Below are 17,603 nucleotides of genomic sequence, written 5' to 3'. Positions count from 1 at the left end.
GGAGCGTCGCGAGGGGCGTGGCCGGGCGTCGCGAGGGGCGTGGCCGGGCGGGTGTTGCCGCGATGGGGCGTGGCCGGGCGGGGTCCCGCGAAGACAGAGCCAGAGAGGGAGCAGGAGGGGGGGGGGGCAGAGAGCCAAAGAGAAGGGGGGGCAGAGAGCCAAAGAGAAGGGGGGGCAGAGAGCCAAAGAGAAGGGGGGGGGGCAGAGAGCCAAAGAGAAGGGGGGGGGCAGAGAGCCAAAGAGAAGGGGGGGGCACAGAGCCAAAGAGAAGGGGGGGGCAGAGAGCCAAAGAGAAGGGGGGGGGCAGAGAGCCAAAGAGAAGGGGGGGGGGCAGAGAGCCAAAGAGAAGGGGGGGGCAGAGAGCCAAAGAGAAGGGGGGGGGGGGGCAGAGAGCCAAAGAGAAGGGGGGGGGGCAGAGAGCCAAAGAGAAGGGGGGGGCAGAGAGCCAAAGAGAAGGGGGGGGGCAGAGAGCCAAAGAGAAGGGGGGGCAGAGAGCCAAAGAGAAGGGGGGGGGGGGAGAGAGCCAAAGAGAAGGGGGGGGGGGCAGAGAGCCAAAGAGAAGGGGGGGGGCAGAGAGCCAAAGAGAAGGGGGGGGCAGAGAGCCAAAGAGAAGGGGGGGGGCAGAGAGCCAAAGAGAAGGGGGGGCAGAGAGCCAAAGAGAAGGCGGGGGGGGCAGAGAGCCAAAGAGAAGGCGGGGGGCAGAGAGCCAAAGAGAAGGGGGGGGCAGAGAGCCAAAGAGAAGGGGGGGGGCAGAGAGCCAAAGAGAAGGGGGGGCAGAGAGCCAAAGAGAAGGGGGGGCAGAGAGCCAAAGAGAAGGGGGGGCAGAGAGCCAAAGAGAAGGGGGGGGGCAGAGAGCCAAAGAGAAGGGGGGGGCAGAGAGCCAAAGAGAAGGGGGGGGGGAGAGAGAGCCAAAGAGAAGGGGGGGGGGAGAGAGCCAAAGAGAAGGGGGGGAAGAGAGCCAAAGAGAAGGGGGGGAGAGCCAAAGAGAAGGGGGGGAGAGCCAAAGAGGGGGGAGAGAGAGAGCCAAAGAGGAAAAAGAGCCAAAAAGGAGAGAGAGAGCCAAAGAGGGGGGAGAGAGAGCCAAAGAGGGGGGAGAGAGAGCCAAAGAGGGGGGGGGGAGAGCCAAAGGGGGGGGGGAGAGAGCTAAAGGGGGGGAGAGCCAAAGAGGGGGGAGAGAGAGAGCCAAAGAGGAAAGAGAGCCAAAGAGAGAGACAAAGAGGGGGGAGAGAGAGCCAAAGAGGGGGGGGGGCAGAGCCAAAGAGGGGGGGGAGAGAGCCAAAGAGGGGGGGGAGAGAGCCAAAGAGGGGGGGAGAGCGCAAAAGAGGGGGGAGAGAACAAAAGAGGGGGGAGAGAGCCAAAGAGGGGAGGGGAGAGCAAAAGAGGGGGGGGGGGAGAGCCAAAGAGGGGGGGGAGCCAAAGGGGAGGGGGGAGCCAAAGGGGAGGAGAGAGCCAAAGAGGGGGGAGAGAGAGAGCCAAAGAGGAGAGAGAGCCAAAGAGGGGGGAGAGAGAGCCAAAGGGGGGGGAGCCAAAGAGGGGAGAGAGAGAGCCAAAGAGGAGAGAGAGCAAAAGAGGGGAGAGAGCCAAAGAGGGGGGGGGGGGAGAGCCAAAGAGGGGGGGGAGCCAAAGAGGGGGGGGGAGAGCCAAAGGGGGGGGGAGAGCCAAAGAGGGGGGAGAGAGAGCAAAAGAAAGGATGGAGAGAGCCAAAGAGGGGAGAGAGAGAGCAAAAGAGGGGAGAGAGAGAGCAAAAGAGGGGAGAGAGAGAACAAAGGAGAGGGGGGAGAGAAAGCAAAAGAGAGGGGGGAAAGAAAGCAAAAGAGAGGGGGGAAGAGAGAGCAAAAGAAAGGGGGGAGAGAGCAAGGGGTGGGACCGCTGTTCTGAAAAAAATGGCCCGTGTACACGGGCTTTAGTACTAGTATATATATATATATATATATATATATATATATATAAATAAAATACTGTGCTGCAAAAACACTGGTCTTTTCCCTGCAGGTGTGTCAAACAAAATGTGACCTTCTTTAAGCAAGATTACTATTTTGACATTTAGACAAACATGGATGGTAATCTTAGAAACCATTTGGGATAACACAGTTTGAAGAAAATATTTACCAATCTACTTATCTCATTATTTTATTTGATACTTCACATTAAACAATAACTGCCCCTGGTATCTAAAATTGTTTTAGTAAAGATAAACATCTGTTGATAATAGTTTTTTTACTGTGTGACCCAAGTCACTGTCAAGTTAGACAAAATGATATCAGCAAGTTGTTTTTATTAAAAAGGATTTTTATGTCTTAGATTCTGACAATAACACTTTGGACTAAATTTATTAAGCTGCTGCCACATATTTAAAGGACCAGTCAACACATTTGATTTGCATAATCAACATCTGCAAGATAACAAGACAATGCAATAGCACTTAGTCTGAACTTCAAATGAGTAGTTGATTTTTTTATAACAAATTTCAAAGTTATGTATATTTCCACTCCCCTTGTACCATGTGATAGCAATCAGCCAATCACAAATGCATATACGTATAGTCTGTGAATTCTTGCACATGCTCAGTAGGATCTGGTGACTCAAAAATTGTAAATATAAAAGACTGCACATTTTTTTTAATGGAAGTAAATTGGAAAGTTGTTTAAAATTACATGCTGTATCTGAATCATGAAAATTTTATTTAACCTGAGTGTCCCTTTAAGTAGCAGAAACCGCTTTATTTTTTTCTCACCGCCACCTCCGTGGTGTTGAGATAAATCACCCCGACACTCGCTTGTTCCCTGCTCTAACGCAATTGGCTGCACCAGAGCGGCATTGCACAAGAATCTTTTGTGCAATGTTAAACTTTGCCGTGCGATGCAACATCGCAAGTGGTGATCACAGGCAGACAGGTTCACTACTTGCAAACCTCTTCACCTGCAGGGATAGTAAATCTTGCCATTTGTATATGGATATTTTTGTAGATAAATAATTTCATGAGTTTTTGTAAAAAATTGTCTTCAACCATGTAATTTGGATATGAGTTGAGATCCATGTAATGATAACATAGTTCTGATTAATTTTTAACTCAATACATAGTTACTGAGCTTCCATCTATCATATTCTGTAGGTGCCCTTTTCATCTGACCATGGTGGCGCCAAGGTGCTTAACCCACCTTTGTCACCAAGCATCTTTTATTTAACGTGCTATGACCAAAATGGTTTAATATATATTGCTAATCCGCAGTCTTGTGAAGGGTAACATCTTGGTTAGAATTATTGAATAACATACTAAATACATTTTGCTTTGTTTATTGTGACTATTACTATACAGGATAATAAATGTTTTCAGCACATAAAATGTTTGCAGTGATGGTTGTTAAAGGGACATAAAACACATACTCTTGCAATAAATTAACATATCAGCAAGTATGACAACTTTCTGAATATAAATATATATATAAAATATAATTTTATGGACAAACAACCCTACAAATTTGATTATTTGGAGGAGTCAATTTGAAATTTTTAATGTAGCTAACAGTTTTTAATGTCTATTCTGTTTATAGGGAATTCAATACCATCTATTCCAGGTGTACAAGACAGACTAATTATTAGTTCCAATGAAGAACTTAACTTAGTCTGTAAAGATTCTCAGCTGGTGAGCTGGAGTTATCAAAAGCCTGGTCCATCAAAGAGGCCCAAAGCTTTGAAAGGTGAGCCGTATAATGGCAGTAAAACTGATCGAATATGCTCTGTCAAGAAAGCAGAACGTAAACATACTGGAAGGTATACCTGCACCAACACCGTTACTAAGGAGAGCATCTCTGTACATGTGTTTGTTAAGGGTGAGTAACTTTCAAATTGAAATTTCTAGGAAAAAAAACACTCAGCTTGTGTTTGGCTCTTGTTTACAAAGTGTTTTTAAAATACGCCAATATCTGAGAAATTATCAAAAGGACCTATAAACTTAAAGCATTTCTGTTATGCGTTTGGCAGCACTTAAATAATTATTGCATTATGAAAGCGCAATTAATTCTCTTTAAATATCTGAGAAATTATCAAAAGGACCTATAAACTTAAAGCATTTCTGTTATGCGTTTGGCAGCACTTAAATAATTATTGCATTATGAAAACGCAATTAATTCTCTTTAAATTTGAATTAAAATATACAGGTATTCTACTATCTATTGATAACTAGCTTATAGGTACAATTCTACTGTATTAGTAGTAGCCAGGACATGTTTCCATAAGCATAATATTATTATTATTTAGGACAAGAATACATTTAAAAAAATAAGCTCTTTAAGATAAAGCAAATGAAAAAAAAATAGATATAATGCCCCCTAATAGATTAAAAAATGATCATAAATATATTCAATAAGAAGCAAAGTAGACACACACTTGTTCAGAAGCACTGAGATAATCTTACTACATACTGTAATACCACTGGTCCCTGGTATTTGCACTGGAGTTGTATATTACTATCATCTGTTAACCTTTTTTGAACTGGCAGAATATGATGGCTAACTGATTGATTAAATAAATGTTATTATGAATTTAAAGCTGTGTTTTTACTACATTGTGTCTTTTAACATAACCTAATAAATTTGATTGCCTTCAGATGCCAAGACACCATTCATGGACAGTACCTACTTTGATGGAGTATTAGGAGGTGACGCCGTTGGGATTTGTGCACTCTCAGATCCAGATGTTGAGGATTTTATTATTAAGAAGTGTGATAACTCTCCTTTACCTAAGAATTTCAACTACACTGCAGACATTGAGAACGGAATTACTATAAAACATCTGCAGGTGTATTTCAAGGGTTGTTACAAGTGCTCTGCAAAGAAAAATGGAGTTGTGAAGACCTCAACTCCCATCAGTTTGAACATTGCACCAGGTAATCATTGCCATCTTATTGTTATGCTTTATTTATTGCCAGGTAAATATTTTTGTATCATACAAGGGTAAACTAAATCTGTAATGTTTTTAGAATTCAAAAGCAAATAATGATCTAAGCCAGTGTTCTACAAAAAAATTTTTGGTTTGTGAAATACTTTGACATTTTATAATAAGCGATATGTTATTTAATCTACTATGCATGGATAGAAACCCTTTTGAGATAATCACTGGCCTAAGCTAACTGTAACAAGTTGTTGGAATTTTTCCTTTAAATTCAAGTCAGCTTAAAGGGACCGTAAGCACCTTGTAATTTACAGGACATTTCCATTGTCTATAGAATAACATATCCGCCAACACTAAACATTTTTAAAAAAAATTAAATTGTTTGCTGCAAATGTTTTTCAAAGACAAATTTCACCCACCCTTTTCCCTCAATTGGAGGAGCCAATCTGGGCTCTAGTCCGCAACTGACAAGACTAGCTACGGTCATAATTCTAGCATAAAATGGCATTGTTTTGCAGTATGTTACTTGTTAAAGTAAACTCTGTAACAAGTTAGCCTTGATAAGTCTGCATTTTTTTCCCCAGTTCTGAGAATTATAAAAGACTCAATTTTCAAATGCTAAATTACATGAAAAGGGGGTAAAATAAATACTGTAAAGTCATTTTACTATGCATAACTAAACCTTTTATATTTAAATCTCAAGGTATTTACTGTGCTTTTAAAGGCAATTTTCACCATGGTTTTAACACATTATTAAAAAAAGGAAAAGTGTCCAGCTTTGGAAATATATCCTGGCAGCTTGCAGGCTAAAAACTATTGCTTTTTATGTCTATAATTTCATTGATATTGCTGTCTTACTTTACTAAATGGTGGATACATTTGTTAGACTTGATCAGTGTAATATTCAGCGTAAGTGTAACCATAATGTGCTGTACTACTCCCAAGCCACCGAGAAAATGACTGTTCTTTTACTCCCCTAAATGAAGTCATGATTTCAGGCTATAGCTGTATTGCTGCCTGGGCCATTAACACGTGACCCTCAGCACTAATGATGCCAGATTCCTCCCTGGAGCACAAGGCAATCTGAAACAAGGCAAATGGAGACATCTTTATCTTTCTGGAGATAAAAACTGAAAATAAGAGTGGATCTAATATGCTTGTCAAAACATAGATTTCAATAAGTAAATAATGTGTCTTCATTCATCATAAACTAAATCAATTTGTGGAATATTGATGACTTTTTGTTCCCGGAGGGAGTTGCGGGATTTAAAATAGATGTTTCTTGAGTTTATTTTTTTTTCATCCAGTATATTTATTTCTGAAATGTTTTTTATAGTGCAAGCAGAAGCAAAAATATATAACATATAAAATGCCTAGAACTACATTATAAAAAAAAATCTTAGTATCCTATTCTTGCTAGACTTTGGCTGCATTAACTCATTGGCTGCCTGTACCAAATTCCATAGCAGTGAGTTGTAATCACTGGAAAGTCAAAATGAATAGACGTGAAACCTAAAAATGTTATTTTTGTGATTCAGACAGAGCATACAATTTTAAACAAGTTTCTGATTTATATCTCATCAAATTTGCTTTGTCCTCATTGTATCCTTTGTTGAAGAGATGCCTAGGTAGGTAGCGTGCACATTTCTGGAGTACTACATTGCAGGAAAAAGTGCTGCTTTCAAGACATGTGCACGCTCCTCAACTTATGTTTCTGCTTTTCAAAAAAAGATACAAATAGAAAGAAGATAATTTGATAATAGAAGTAAATTAGAAAGTTGTTTTAAAATTGCATGCTCTGTTCTGCTCTGATCTGTCCTAATCTTAACAGGAAACTTCAGTTTTGTGTCGCTTTAAACTAGCATGATTTGGATAAAGCACGTTATTTTAAGACACCTTTAAATTTACTTCTATTATCAAATGTACTTTGATTGCTGCTCTAGTGCTGACTTTATCGTTGCAGGAGTTAAACACACAGTTGTATACAAGCAAAACAACAATAAGAAGAGGGGCTGAGTCCATAAAGACAGTCAGCATCAGGGGTTTATTAGTATTAATGCATACAATTCAGCAGGGGGGTTCCTCTGACCTCACGCATTTCGCACATGCACACATGAGATTCCTATATACAAGCAGTAGTGCATCAATTAAAATGCTCTAACATATTAGAACATTTTCTTTTTTGCCCTCTTATATACCTTTAAATAGGACAGGTTTTGCTCTACCCAGCAGTCCAGAAAAATCCAGTAGACGCAGCAAATTAATGTATACTCTGTTTAATATTGAACACACAAACTACTTTTCCTTTGGACTATTCTAGCACTGTTAAATATGAGAAATATTCAAATGAACTATTGATTGGTCCATACAAAACATGCTTTATTCATTCTTATTCATTATTATTGCTTGACAAATGTGACACTGGCATGCAATAATTGTTTTTACTGAATTGAAGGTATTCTTCTTTTATAAATATTATTAGATTCAACAATCATCTGATCCAGTATAACGTACAGATGTTGATAACAAACACAGCATTATCATTATTCAAATTATTGATAAAAATGCTTACTACAGCAATACAGACTTTTGTTTGAAAATGCAATATATTATATAATGTTGCTGTTAAAGGGACATTCTCATGCAAAAATCAACTGATGTAATGTAATGATTCATTAGTGAGTCCTGGCAAAAGGGGTTAAACACATAGATAAACTCCTGGTGGGTTTACTGGCCCTTTAAATATGAATATTGCATTAATATGATTTTACATGTTTTCATCTACTTGAAAGCAAAGGGATTCAATGCACTTTTAAATATGTATATATATGTATACATATGTATTAATGTGTTTATATTTGTATATATGTCTGTAAATACATATATACACATATTAATACACCTGTACTCACATATATGCATTTATATATATATATATATATATATAGACATTAATATGTATGTATGTCTATGTTAAAGTCCTTTGCAGCCCTTTTTTTCCAACAATCCTTATAACTTTTAATACAATTTTTTTCAATACTGTTTGTATCAGATGGTGTTATTTTAAGTGTTAATGCTATTTATTTCAGCGTAGCAGTTAACCAGAGCTATCCCGAAAAACCTAAAATGTAATTGCGCTTGAGCGAACGAGTTTACTTTCAACTTGTAATACGTGTGTTACTTCTGATGTGCTCAAACATACGCGATAACGCAATATTGTTTACGCACAACAGTCAGCGTCCACTCGTAATCTGGACCTTAGCGTGGTAACTCATTTTTTTAAAAATTTTTATGTGTTAAACAAACAAAGCAATATTTATTTATTTATTTTTTATAGATGTATAATAATTTTAGTAAAGACTATATTTTTGCAATGTCTGTGTGTTTTGGAAATAACTTTACTTTCTTCTCTCGCAGTCCCCACAAAGCCACCTACTTTATACCTGACAAAATCCAGACTACTTGTCAAGACAGGAGAACCATTTGAAGTTACCTGTGCAGTATGGGATGTATTTAGCTTTGTGCAAGCCCACTGGGCTAATTCACAGAATATGGTAAGCAGTTTTCACATTAGTTCTTTCCCCCCACAGTTTTTCAATCAGTCTACATTTTCAACAACATTCAATTCTCTATACATTGGTAAGTTAACCCCTTGCTTGCCAGATAAAGGCGGCCTTTTCTGGCAGCCCTGCAGTTAAACATATTCTTTAAACTAACCTCTGTAAACAGTTTTAAATGATTAAAGCACTGGGATGCCTGGCTTATATTTAATTTGCTGTTTGGTCACACAATAGCTTTTTATGATTTCAAAAGGTTGAGTGACTAAGGGAAGGACTTTAGTGCAGTAACAGCTGTCGGGTGTTCTTCAGTTGCAAAAGTGTTGGTTTAAAATGAAATCATCACACCCTGAAGTGTATTTACTAGGACTGCATTAGGTATGGTTAGTGTCGATTAACTTACCATTAAAGGCTACAGATGGCTCACTTTTGAGTCATATTTTTTGGTATGATTGACAGTTTAAGTGATACATTTTAGACATATTGCAGAGGAAATTTTAAAAAAAAAACATTTTATGTTATATTCATTTTATAGCTACACAATTATAATTGTGAAATCTAATAAACATTTTACAATTTTTTTCATGATCTCTCTTAATCTTATCTTCAATTGATTAAAATGATTGGAATCTCGATTTCTACAATCTTGCTATAAGTGTACTGTAAATGTGTTACCAGTGATCCATTTTAGCTGCTTTACCTTTATTTTGTGCCTTAAAAAGGCTACTTTTGTCTGTTGAAGCCTCCACCTATACTGAAAACAGCAATACTGCATTATTATCTATGAAAAAGCTATGGAAACAAGATACAGCAACAGAAAATCTCCCAGTGGCAGTGGGAGAGAGGGAGACCCATTGATTTGAAAGACTGTTCCTGTAGCATATTTTAGTATAATTAACATATGTTTGCTGCTTTTCTGAGTATATTGCCCCTTGCCTTTTGAAACCGTATAGCAATTATAATTCTAGTAAATTTAAATTAGGACCTGATGTATAACACGTCTTAAAGAGACATCAAGGAAAATTTCATTTTTTTTAAATTGATTCTAAAAGAGGATATTTTAAAATGTATTACATTATTTATTTATTTATTTTTAAATTAATTTTTATTCAGTTTTAGAATGGAAGGTAACACTTGGGGACACGCAGGACCCCTGTTCAAACATAAACAGACAAGAAGGAGGGGGGGGGGGAGGAGGTGATGCTTATAAATTTTATTAAATATTCCAAAGAGCAAGTCCGGAGAATATTACTGTACTATGAAGTGATGGGCATGTCCATATAGATTAAGAGCAGGTTCTGCCAACATCCAGAGATGTGGGTAACAAGAAAAAATCCCAGAGACAAGTGAGATTCAATTTGTACCCAGTACACACTGTACGTAGCACCCACTGTACCGAGCACTCATTGCACTCAGCACTCATTGTACCTTGCATACGCCATACCCAACCCACACCGTACCCAGCACACGTTATACCTAGCACACACTGTACTAGACACACGCCGTACCCAGCACACATAGTACCTAACACTCATTGTACCCAACATACTTTATACCCAGCACACACTGCACCCAGCACACACTGGCCTAGCACACACTGTACCTAGCACACACTGTACCTAGCACACACGATACCTAGCACTCATGGTACCTAGCACACATGATACCTAGCACACATGATACCTAGCACTCACTGTACCTAGCTCACACTGTACCTAGCACACGCCGTACCCAGCATCCGCCTTGCCTAGCACACGCGGTACCTAGCACACATTGAAGCTAGCACACATTGAACCTAGCACACATTGTGCCTAGCACTCATTGTACCTAGCACTCATTGTACCTAGCACTCATTGAACCTAGAACTCATTGAACCTAGCACTCATTGTACCTAGCACTCATTGTACCTAGCACTCATTGTGCCTAGCACTCATGATACCTAGCACTCACTGTACCTAGTTCACACTGTACCTAGCACACGCCGTACCCAGCACCCGCCTTGCCTAGCACACGCGGTACCTAGCACACATTGAACCTAGCACTCATTGTACCTAGCACTCATTGTACCTAGCACTCATTGTACCTAGCACACACTGTACCTAGCACACAATGTACCTAGCACACACTGTACCCAGCACACATTGTACCCAGCACACATTGTACCCAGCACACATTACACCTAGCGCTCATTGTACCTAGCGCTCATCGTACCTAGCACACGCTGTATTTAAGACCCACTGTACCTAGCTTACGCTGTACCTAGCACACACCGTACCCGGCACCCACCTTTACATTATTTTTTTACTTAATGTTTCTGACAGATTTTTATTGTAATGCTCATACATCTGTGTGCCTTTTGATCAATAGACATTTGGGCGATGTCTTAATCAGTCAATGAAGCATTTTTTTTTAGAATAAGTTGGAATAATCAAGCAGCCCATTTTAGTCTTTATTATTAGTTTAACTATATTATAATTTTATTTATCTTTTTGTCTGCCAAGATAATATTTATTTAAACATATTAAATTAAACAGGGCATTTTATTTGAATGATAGAATGTCCCTTTAACGACCACAAATTAAACCAGAGCCTCATTTTCTGGAAAAAAAAATAAGGAGATTGTAATTTCTTATGAAATAAGTCTTTTGTTTAGAAGCATAACTTTAAATATAAAAAAATGTCCACCAGAGAGAAAAAATATACAAATCTCAGCGTTCTCCACAGAAAATTGTGCCAGCCAGGTGTCATGAAGTAGCCAAAGGGGTGTAGTGTAATACTTTACAATATTATAACATTTTCTGTTATTCATAAAACAAACTTAAAGTGAATGTAAAGTTTAATTAATGAAAGTTTAATGAATGAAGAGTATTTTTAGATACCGGGCACTTTTCATTAAACTTTACATTCACTTTAAGCTATTCAAAGCACACATTAATTGCATAATTTAACATAAATTGATTTAATGATAATTTGTGCAACAAACATTGAAAAATAATAGCTAATTTTTGCTTATTGCTGGCTTACAATTTAGCTGGCTGGTCAGTAAAATCAGCACAGTGTGGTATGCCCTGGGGAGAACACTGAGATCTTGATAATTACTAGTATGACACGATACAGTGCTGCTGGCAGAAATCTGTTTGTATCATTTATCATCTGAATTATAAATGATGCAGCCAATTTTAAAAAGGTTTGACAGCCTATGCATGAGTGACACGTTCTGTAAGTAAACAATATAAAATATATCATGGAGAAAACAACCGTAACATCAACAGCAAAAAGGTATACATATGTTGTTTGGCTTGTGTGTTTTTATGAAGTAAAGCTTTGTACATTACTCTTTTTTTAAAGCACTGAACAAATAGCTATGTCTCTAATATTTGTGTCTATACTGAGAACAGTTTAAAAGCTTAAGTGGATCACAATGAGAATACATACAGACAAAGTGAGACTTAGAAAGATTGAGCTGTCAGCTTAGAGACCTCCCAGGCCAAATAATATTTAGATTTGTCAGAAACCAGTTAAACATGTTAATGTGTATGTATTAAAGGGACATGCACGTATACATTTATGGAAGACTGAGGGTGAGGGATGTCAATTTTATAATCAAATTTATTTATCTAACATTCCATGTATGTAAATGTTTAAAGGGACATTGTAGACAAATATTTTCCTCCTATTTTAGTTTCTGTTTTTGAGTTCTTATTTTAAAGTTCATGTTCCTGACCTCACTAATTTCTGTGTCACACTTACAAAGATTTGTCCCTCTCCAACGGTAAAGCAGAAGCAGTTGTCTTTATAAACCAGTAAAAATGAGTAGGTAGCACAAAACTGCAGTATAGCTTTTACTGAGTAAATGCTGCTCTTTTATATGCCTGATAGTTTATTTTAGTACAGACTCCCTTTAATTTCCTTTTTACAGAAAGTAACATTCTTTAGAAAGTTTTAGTTATGCTGTTTTTTGGCTGCTAGTACAAACTACTACAACTACTATTATAAAAGGTGATTGTACAATTGCAGTACAGATGAAGTTACAATAAAATTAACCAAGGAGCAGGCAGGGAGAAGTGGACAATGGCCAAGGCCACTAAAGGATTCTGGGAGCCCCAGTTTTGTAAGGACAAGTGCTGTCTCTGCTCCTCCCCCTGCCTGCTCCCTAGTTAAGTTTGCCCTTTAACAAGGTCAACCCATTTCCTGTCACAGAAGCCAGCAGCAATTTTACCCTGTTAAAATATGCTATGGTACTTAAAACAATATACCTGTAAGTCAGAGGAGGTTCAAGAGCTTAAAGGGACATAAAACCCAGATAGAGCACACATTTGTACACATTTTTCCAATTCACTTATATTATCAATTTTGCTTTATTCTCTTTTTTTATCCTTTCTTGAAGAAGCAGCAATGCACTACTGAGAACTAGCTGTAAAAATTGGTAAGCCAATTACAAGAGGCATATATGTGCAGCCACCAATCAGCTAGATCCCAGCTCCTGAGCCAACCTAGGTATGCTTTTCATCCAAGGATACCAATAGAACAAAGCAAATTAGATAAAAGAAGTAAATTGCAAAGTTGTTAAAAATTGTATGCTCTATCTGAATCATGAGAATGTGGGTTTCATATCCATTTAATATTTGGGAAAGTAATTGGGGGGCAAATAAAGTTGGTGAACATAATATATAGAGCCCTTTTGGGGTGCTACAAGTGTGTTGGGAGGTGTATAGAACTGCCACTGCTGTAAGGTATCAATAGTGTCCAAATAGCATTAATATCAATTTATCCTACCTTGTGTGCTGTTGTATTTCATTAGATATCATAAACAATGCAATGTTTGAGCTATGAAATGTCTATATAAGATTATTACATATTTTTCTACTTTTGTATTCATCTAGTAACTGCCTAGTTTGTCACAATGGCTTTAAGGGGCATCACTTCATGCAAACCATGCTTTATTTTACATTATTTAATGAACTGTTTTGTTAATAATATGTCATTAGAGGTTTATTAAAGGCATAGGAAACAGTGCTCCTTTAGAAAAAATCTAAGTAAACATAAAAAAGAAACGAGTGTGTTAAAACCATTTATATTAAGTATAACTAACCCACTGCTTAGTGCTTTTTATTTTTTTATAAACACAACAATGTTATAGACTGTATTAAAATCTCTTTAAAAGAAGTATTTTAAGCAAACACTGCAAGCATGTGTTCTTTAATATAGGTACAGACTCCATAAAAAGAAAATATGATCTTATGTTACAAACGGGCACAGGAGTTATGGTACATTTTATGAACATATGAGCAGACCTTGAAGAGTCTCAGTGTTTATCATTTAATTAAAGTCCTCTGTTGAGTAATTATTTGGAGACTGTCTAGCATACAGTTACTGGCTAAGGACCAATGTTGAAACGTTCCCCTATTTCTATAAAAGCACAAAAATGATTGGTATTATCACTGCAAAGAGAGTATCATAATTTGCGGTGCATACCAATGCTTGTGGTGTGTCATAATACATAAAAGCTGCACACGATGCTTAATGTCTACCAAATTTGTTTGTATTGTTTTTTCCTGGTTTAAAGAGTTTAAGAAAAATAGGTAAACAAAAACACCTGGTCGTCTGCCTTCCAACCCTGTGTTTGTATAGAAGTGTCTGTTTACAGAAGCTTGGTGACGGTTGTTAGAAGCTCTGTGTGCATGGAATGTGGAAATATCCTTTGTCCTGTTGATGTGCCACTGCACCTTGCTTTAAATCTTTAAATGTGTAGTCACTCTGGGGAACAGCATTACATAGCAAGCATGATTAATATTGCAAATTCTCCCTTGTTTACTATTGCGTAATGGCACTAACATTGCTTATACGTTATGCTGAATAAACATTCTGCAATAATGAATTTTAAATAAATATAATTTTAAAATCAATCAAACCACACATTTTACATTGATTTACACACACAAGACAGTCTGCATTCTGCTCACATCCCAAACTAATTATTATACACTACAAAATTGACAAATCAAACACTGTATTTCCAACAAATATTTTCACAACACAGGTACAAATCCAAACTTATTCTGAAATCCAACTTTTTAATCAATATATATATATATGAAATACATTTATCAAAAGTTACTATTTTTCCCTCCCTGTAAGTCACTATCTTCTCTGCCTTTGTCTTTGTTTTGTTTTTTTGTGTTCTAAAATGCAAATACAAGTCTATATTTATTTTAAACAACAAATATTACCTTTCTGATTGTTGTTTACACTTTGTTCCATCCCCTTTTTAAGCTGTCTCATTTTAAAATGCAAATATTTAAATATTCAAACTATTCTGAAATCCAAACCTTTTCGGGTCCCATGCTGTTTGGATAAGGGGATTTCTGCCTGTATTGGATAGGAGTTTCCAGCAATTATAAATATTCTTAGAACTTTCAGTATATTTATTATTGCAGTGCAAAAACTTGTCTTAGAATTGTATATAACAATCAACATAACATTGTAAAGCAGAGTTTTGCAGACATAAACTAGGATATAATGGGGATGATTTATATAAAGGAGATATGTAACATATACAGATATATCATAAATAATATTCTACGATATCACTAATAAAAAAAGATTTTTAGTTTATTTTGAATTTTTGTAGATTTCCCCTGTACTATGAAGGCCAATCCAAACAGTTGGTACTTATGTTTCATTTGATTGCAGAAAATATAAGGTTATTCCTGTTACTGACTGACAGCTGCAAATTAAGAAAGAAATGTACTTGTCTTGCAACCTGTTTTTACAATACAATCTAATCAGTAACATTAATAATAATAGCATTCTGCTGTCGCTCACGTTCTTTCAGCCTGAAGAGCATATTTTGATTGGCATTTTGGAAAGCCACATATTATTTTCAGGCTACATGTAGTCTCACTTTCCTTCCTTACACACAAATCCCTGCAGTATCACTTACCATTCCCTATCTTTAGACAGTTTCATTAAGTTTACTTTGTCTGTTCATGATGCTATGATCATAAAGTTCACTCATATTAACATAATTTAATCATATAGATAGATGTTGTAATCAGATATATCTCAATAATAAACTGTTCTTCCAAAGGTATTGTTTAGTCATCAGTGCTTCTTATGTTTTGGCTTAAGAAATATTTTCTATTATATCTGGCAATTTTCTTATTCCTTGACAGGTTGTCAATGAACGGATCACAATGTTTCCTGATTATTCCTATGAAAAAAATTTAACTTTAAGCAGTAATGCAGTTCAGTTTAACGAGTCTGGAACATACACCTGCCGTGCATGGAACGCTGTTGGAGCAGTGAATGTCACATTCACATTAGATATTATAGGTAAGTAGCTCTGTTTTATGGTGGCCAAATATCATTCATGGCTTCATAATAACAGGGGTTAAAATTTAATAACAAAAAAAAAACTTTTAAAAATAGTGCCAAAAACATATGTATTAACTGTGACAGGATATGTTATTTTTCACAATTTAGCCAATACCCCTTTGTGTTTTTTAAGATTAGATATCACCCAGGTGATTCAGTTCCTATAGGTTGTTTTTTGTGTGATTTTATTTCCATCATCTATTCTCCCAAATCAAATACAGCTGCCTCTGAATAACATCTTCCCATGTTATGTGTTAAATACAGATGTCAAGTGTACATGAAATACAGTGTTGCAATGGAAAGTGCTGTGCCTGCTTGTTGTGCAATGTGCAAAACGTCACTACTGCACTCTTTTGTTAAGTGATTGTATGCAGACTTATGTTTGATCATAAGAGGGGACCTGCGATCTGAAGAGTTTTACGCACAAAATACAGTTTTATTCTGGCATCTGCTACACAAAATATTGTGAAAGATCTAAAGAAAACCTAAAACTGCTTACTTAAAAATACACTGCCACGTGTATAATTCATATTAAGAATTTCACAGGGGGGAGTAACGCTGGAAGAAGGCTTTAACCCATGGAATGGAATTAAGATCCCATAATACAAACTGAGCTTTTATGTATATGCATATTTTCATTTCATTTGCAGCATATCAGTGTTCCAATTATAATACTATGTGCAATTGAGACTTATTTTTAACACCCAATACTGTTTTGTTAGTCTTGATTATACTGATCTGGTTATATATTACTTTTAGAAGTGCTGGTTCTATTAATAGTAATTAGTAGTAGGTTAGACACATGTATAAATTGTAATTCTTGCATTCAAATATAATATAATATACTTTTAGGGCACTATTTTCCCTGTAATTATTTTGCTCTGTACTGCAGACAGGAAGTATTGAGTGCTAAAATATAACTTTGTTTGGTAAAAGTGTTTATAGTAAGTCTGTAGGTATTGTCTAATTCAAACCTGTCCTGAGGCCTCCGTAACAGGCCACATTTTGAGGATATCTGAACTAGAGCACAGGTGAAATAATCAGCTGATCAGTAAACACGGTTATTTTACCTGCACTCACCCAAGGTAATCCTGAAAATCTGTCCTGTTAGGGAGGCCTGAAAACAGTGGTCTAAACTAATATGTTTTACTCAGATATTTTCTAAATGTATCAGTTACATTATTGTTTCCTAGAGTGTTTTATAAAATGTATGGTTTAATTTAAATAGGCTACTAATTCTTGATAATTTTTTGATCATTAGATATGGGATACATCAACTTGACTGTAACGGAGAACACCACTGTAGATGTAATAGCTGGAGAGAGCCTTGAACTTACGGTCTATGTAGATGCCTATCCCAGGCCTGATGAAGAATTCTGGACATATATGAATGAAACACTATTAAACACATCAGACCATTTTGTAGAGTCTCGAGTTGAGGGTGACAACAGGTATGAAAATTATAACTTAAATTTCTCGTTACATATATGCAGAATATTAATTCACTTGAAATTACTTCAGTCAGCATATTGCACATGTCTTGGTCACCAAAGCAATACAAACAGTGGGTTTGGTCAATTCTCATGTTGGAAATGATTTGTCCCCTCTAGGCAGTTGCAGTCTAAAAGTGTATGTGTTTTTATTTTTAATGAAGGTATGTTAGTGAGCTGCATCTAATCCGATTAAAAGGAGCAGAGAAAGGCAGTTACACGTTTTACGTTTCCCATTCGGATGCCAATGCTTCAGTAACTTTCAACGTGTTTGTAAAAAGTAAGTTTG

General features: G+C 37.1%; 1 protein-coding gene across 2 annotated transcripts in view; it reads left to right on the top strand.

Annotated features, from left to right (window-relative positions):
• Positions 1 to 17,603, top strand: part of KIT (KIT proto-oncogene, receptor tyrosine kinase) — a 66,327-nt gene that overhangs the window by 21,882 nt on the left and 26,842 nt on the right. For both annotated transcript variants that reach the window (XM_053703965.1, XM_053703964.1), the window contains exons 2-7: positions 3,552 to 3,830; positions 4,607 to 4,885; positions 8,308 to 8,444; positions 15,623 to 15,782; positions 17,086 to 17,275; positions 17,479 to 17,594. In XM_053703965.1, the coding sequence (XP_053559940.1) occupies positions 3,552 to 3,830; positions 4,607 to 4,885; positions 8,308 to 8,444; positions 15,623 to 15,782; positions 17,086 to 17,275; positions 17,479 to 17,594 (1,161 nt within the window). The remainder of the gene's footprint in view (positions 1 to 3,551; positions 3,831 to 4,606; positions 4,886 to 8,307; positions 8,445 to 15,622; positions 15,783 to 17,085; positions 17,276 to 17,478; positions 17,595 to 17,603) is intronic.

This window comes from Bombina bombina, chromosome 2 (assembly GCF_027579735.1).
Source record: "Bombina bombina isolate aBomBom1 chromosome 2, aBomBom1.pri, whole genome shotgun sequence".
NCBI classification, from domain to species: Eukaryota; Metazoa; Chordata; class Amphibia; order Anura; family Bombinatoridae; genus Bombina; species Bombina bombina.
Note: the sequence above shows the minus strand (reverse complement) of the source record. Positions and strands in the feature narration are given on the sequence as shown.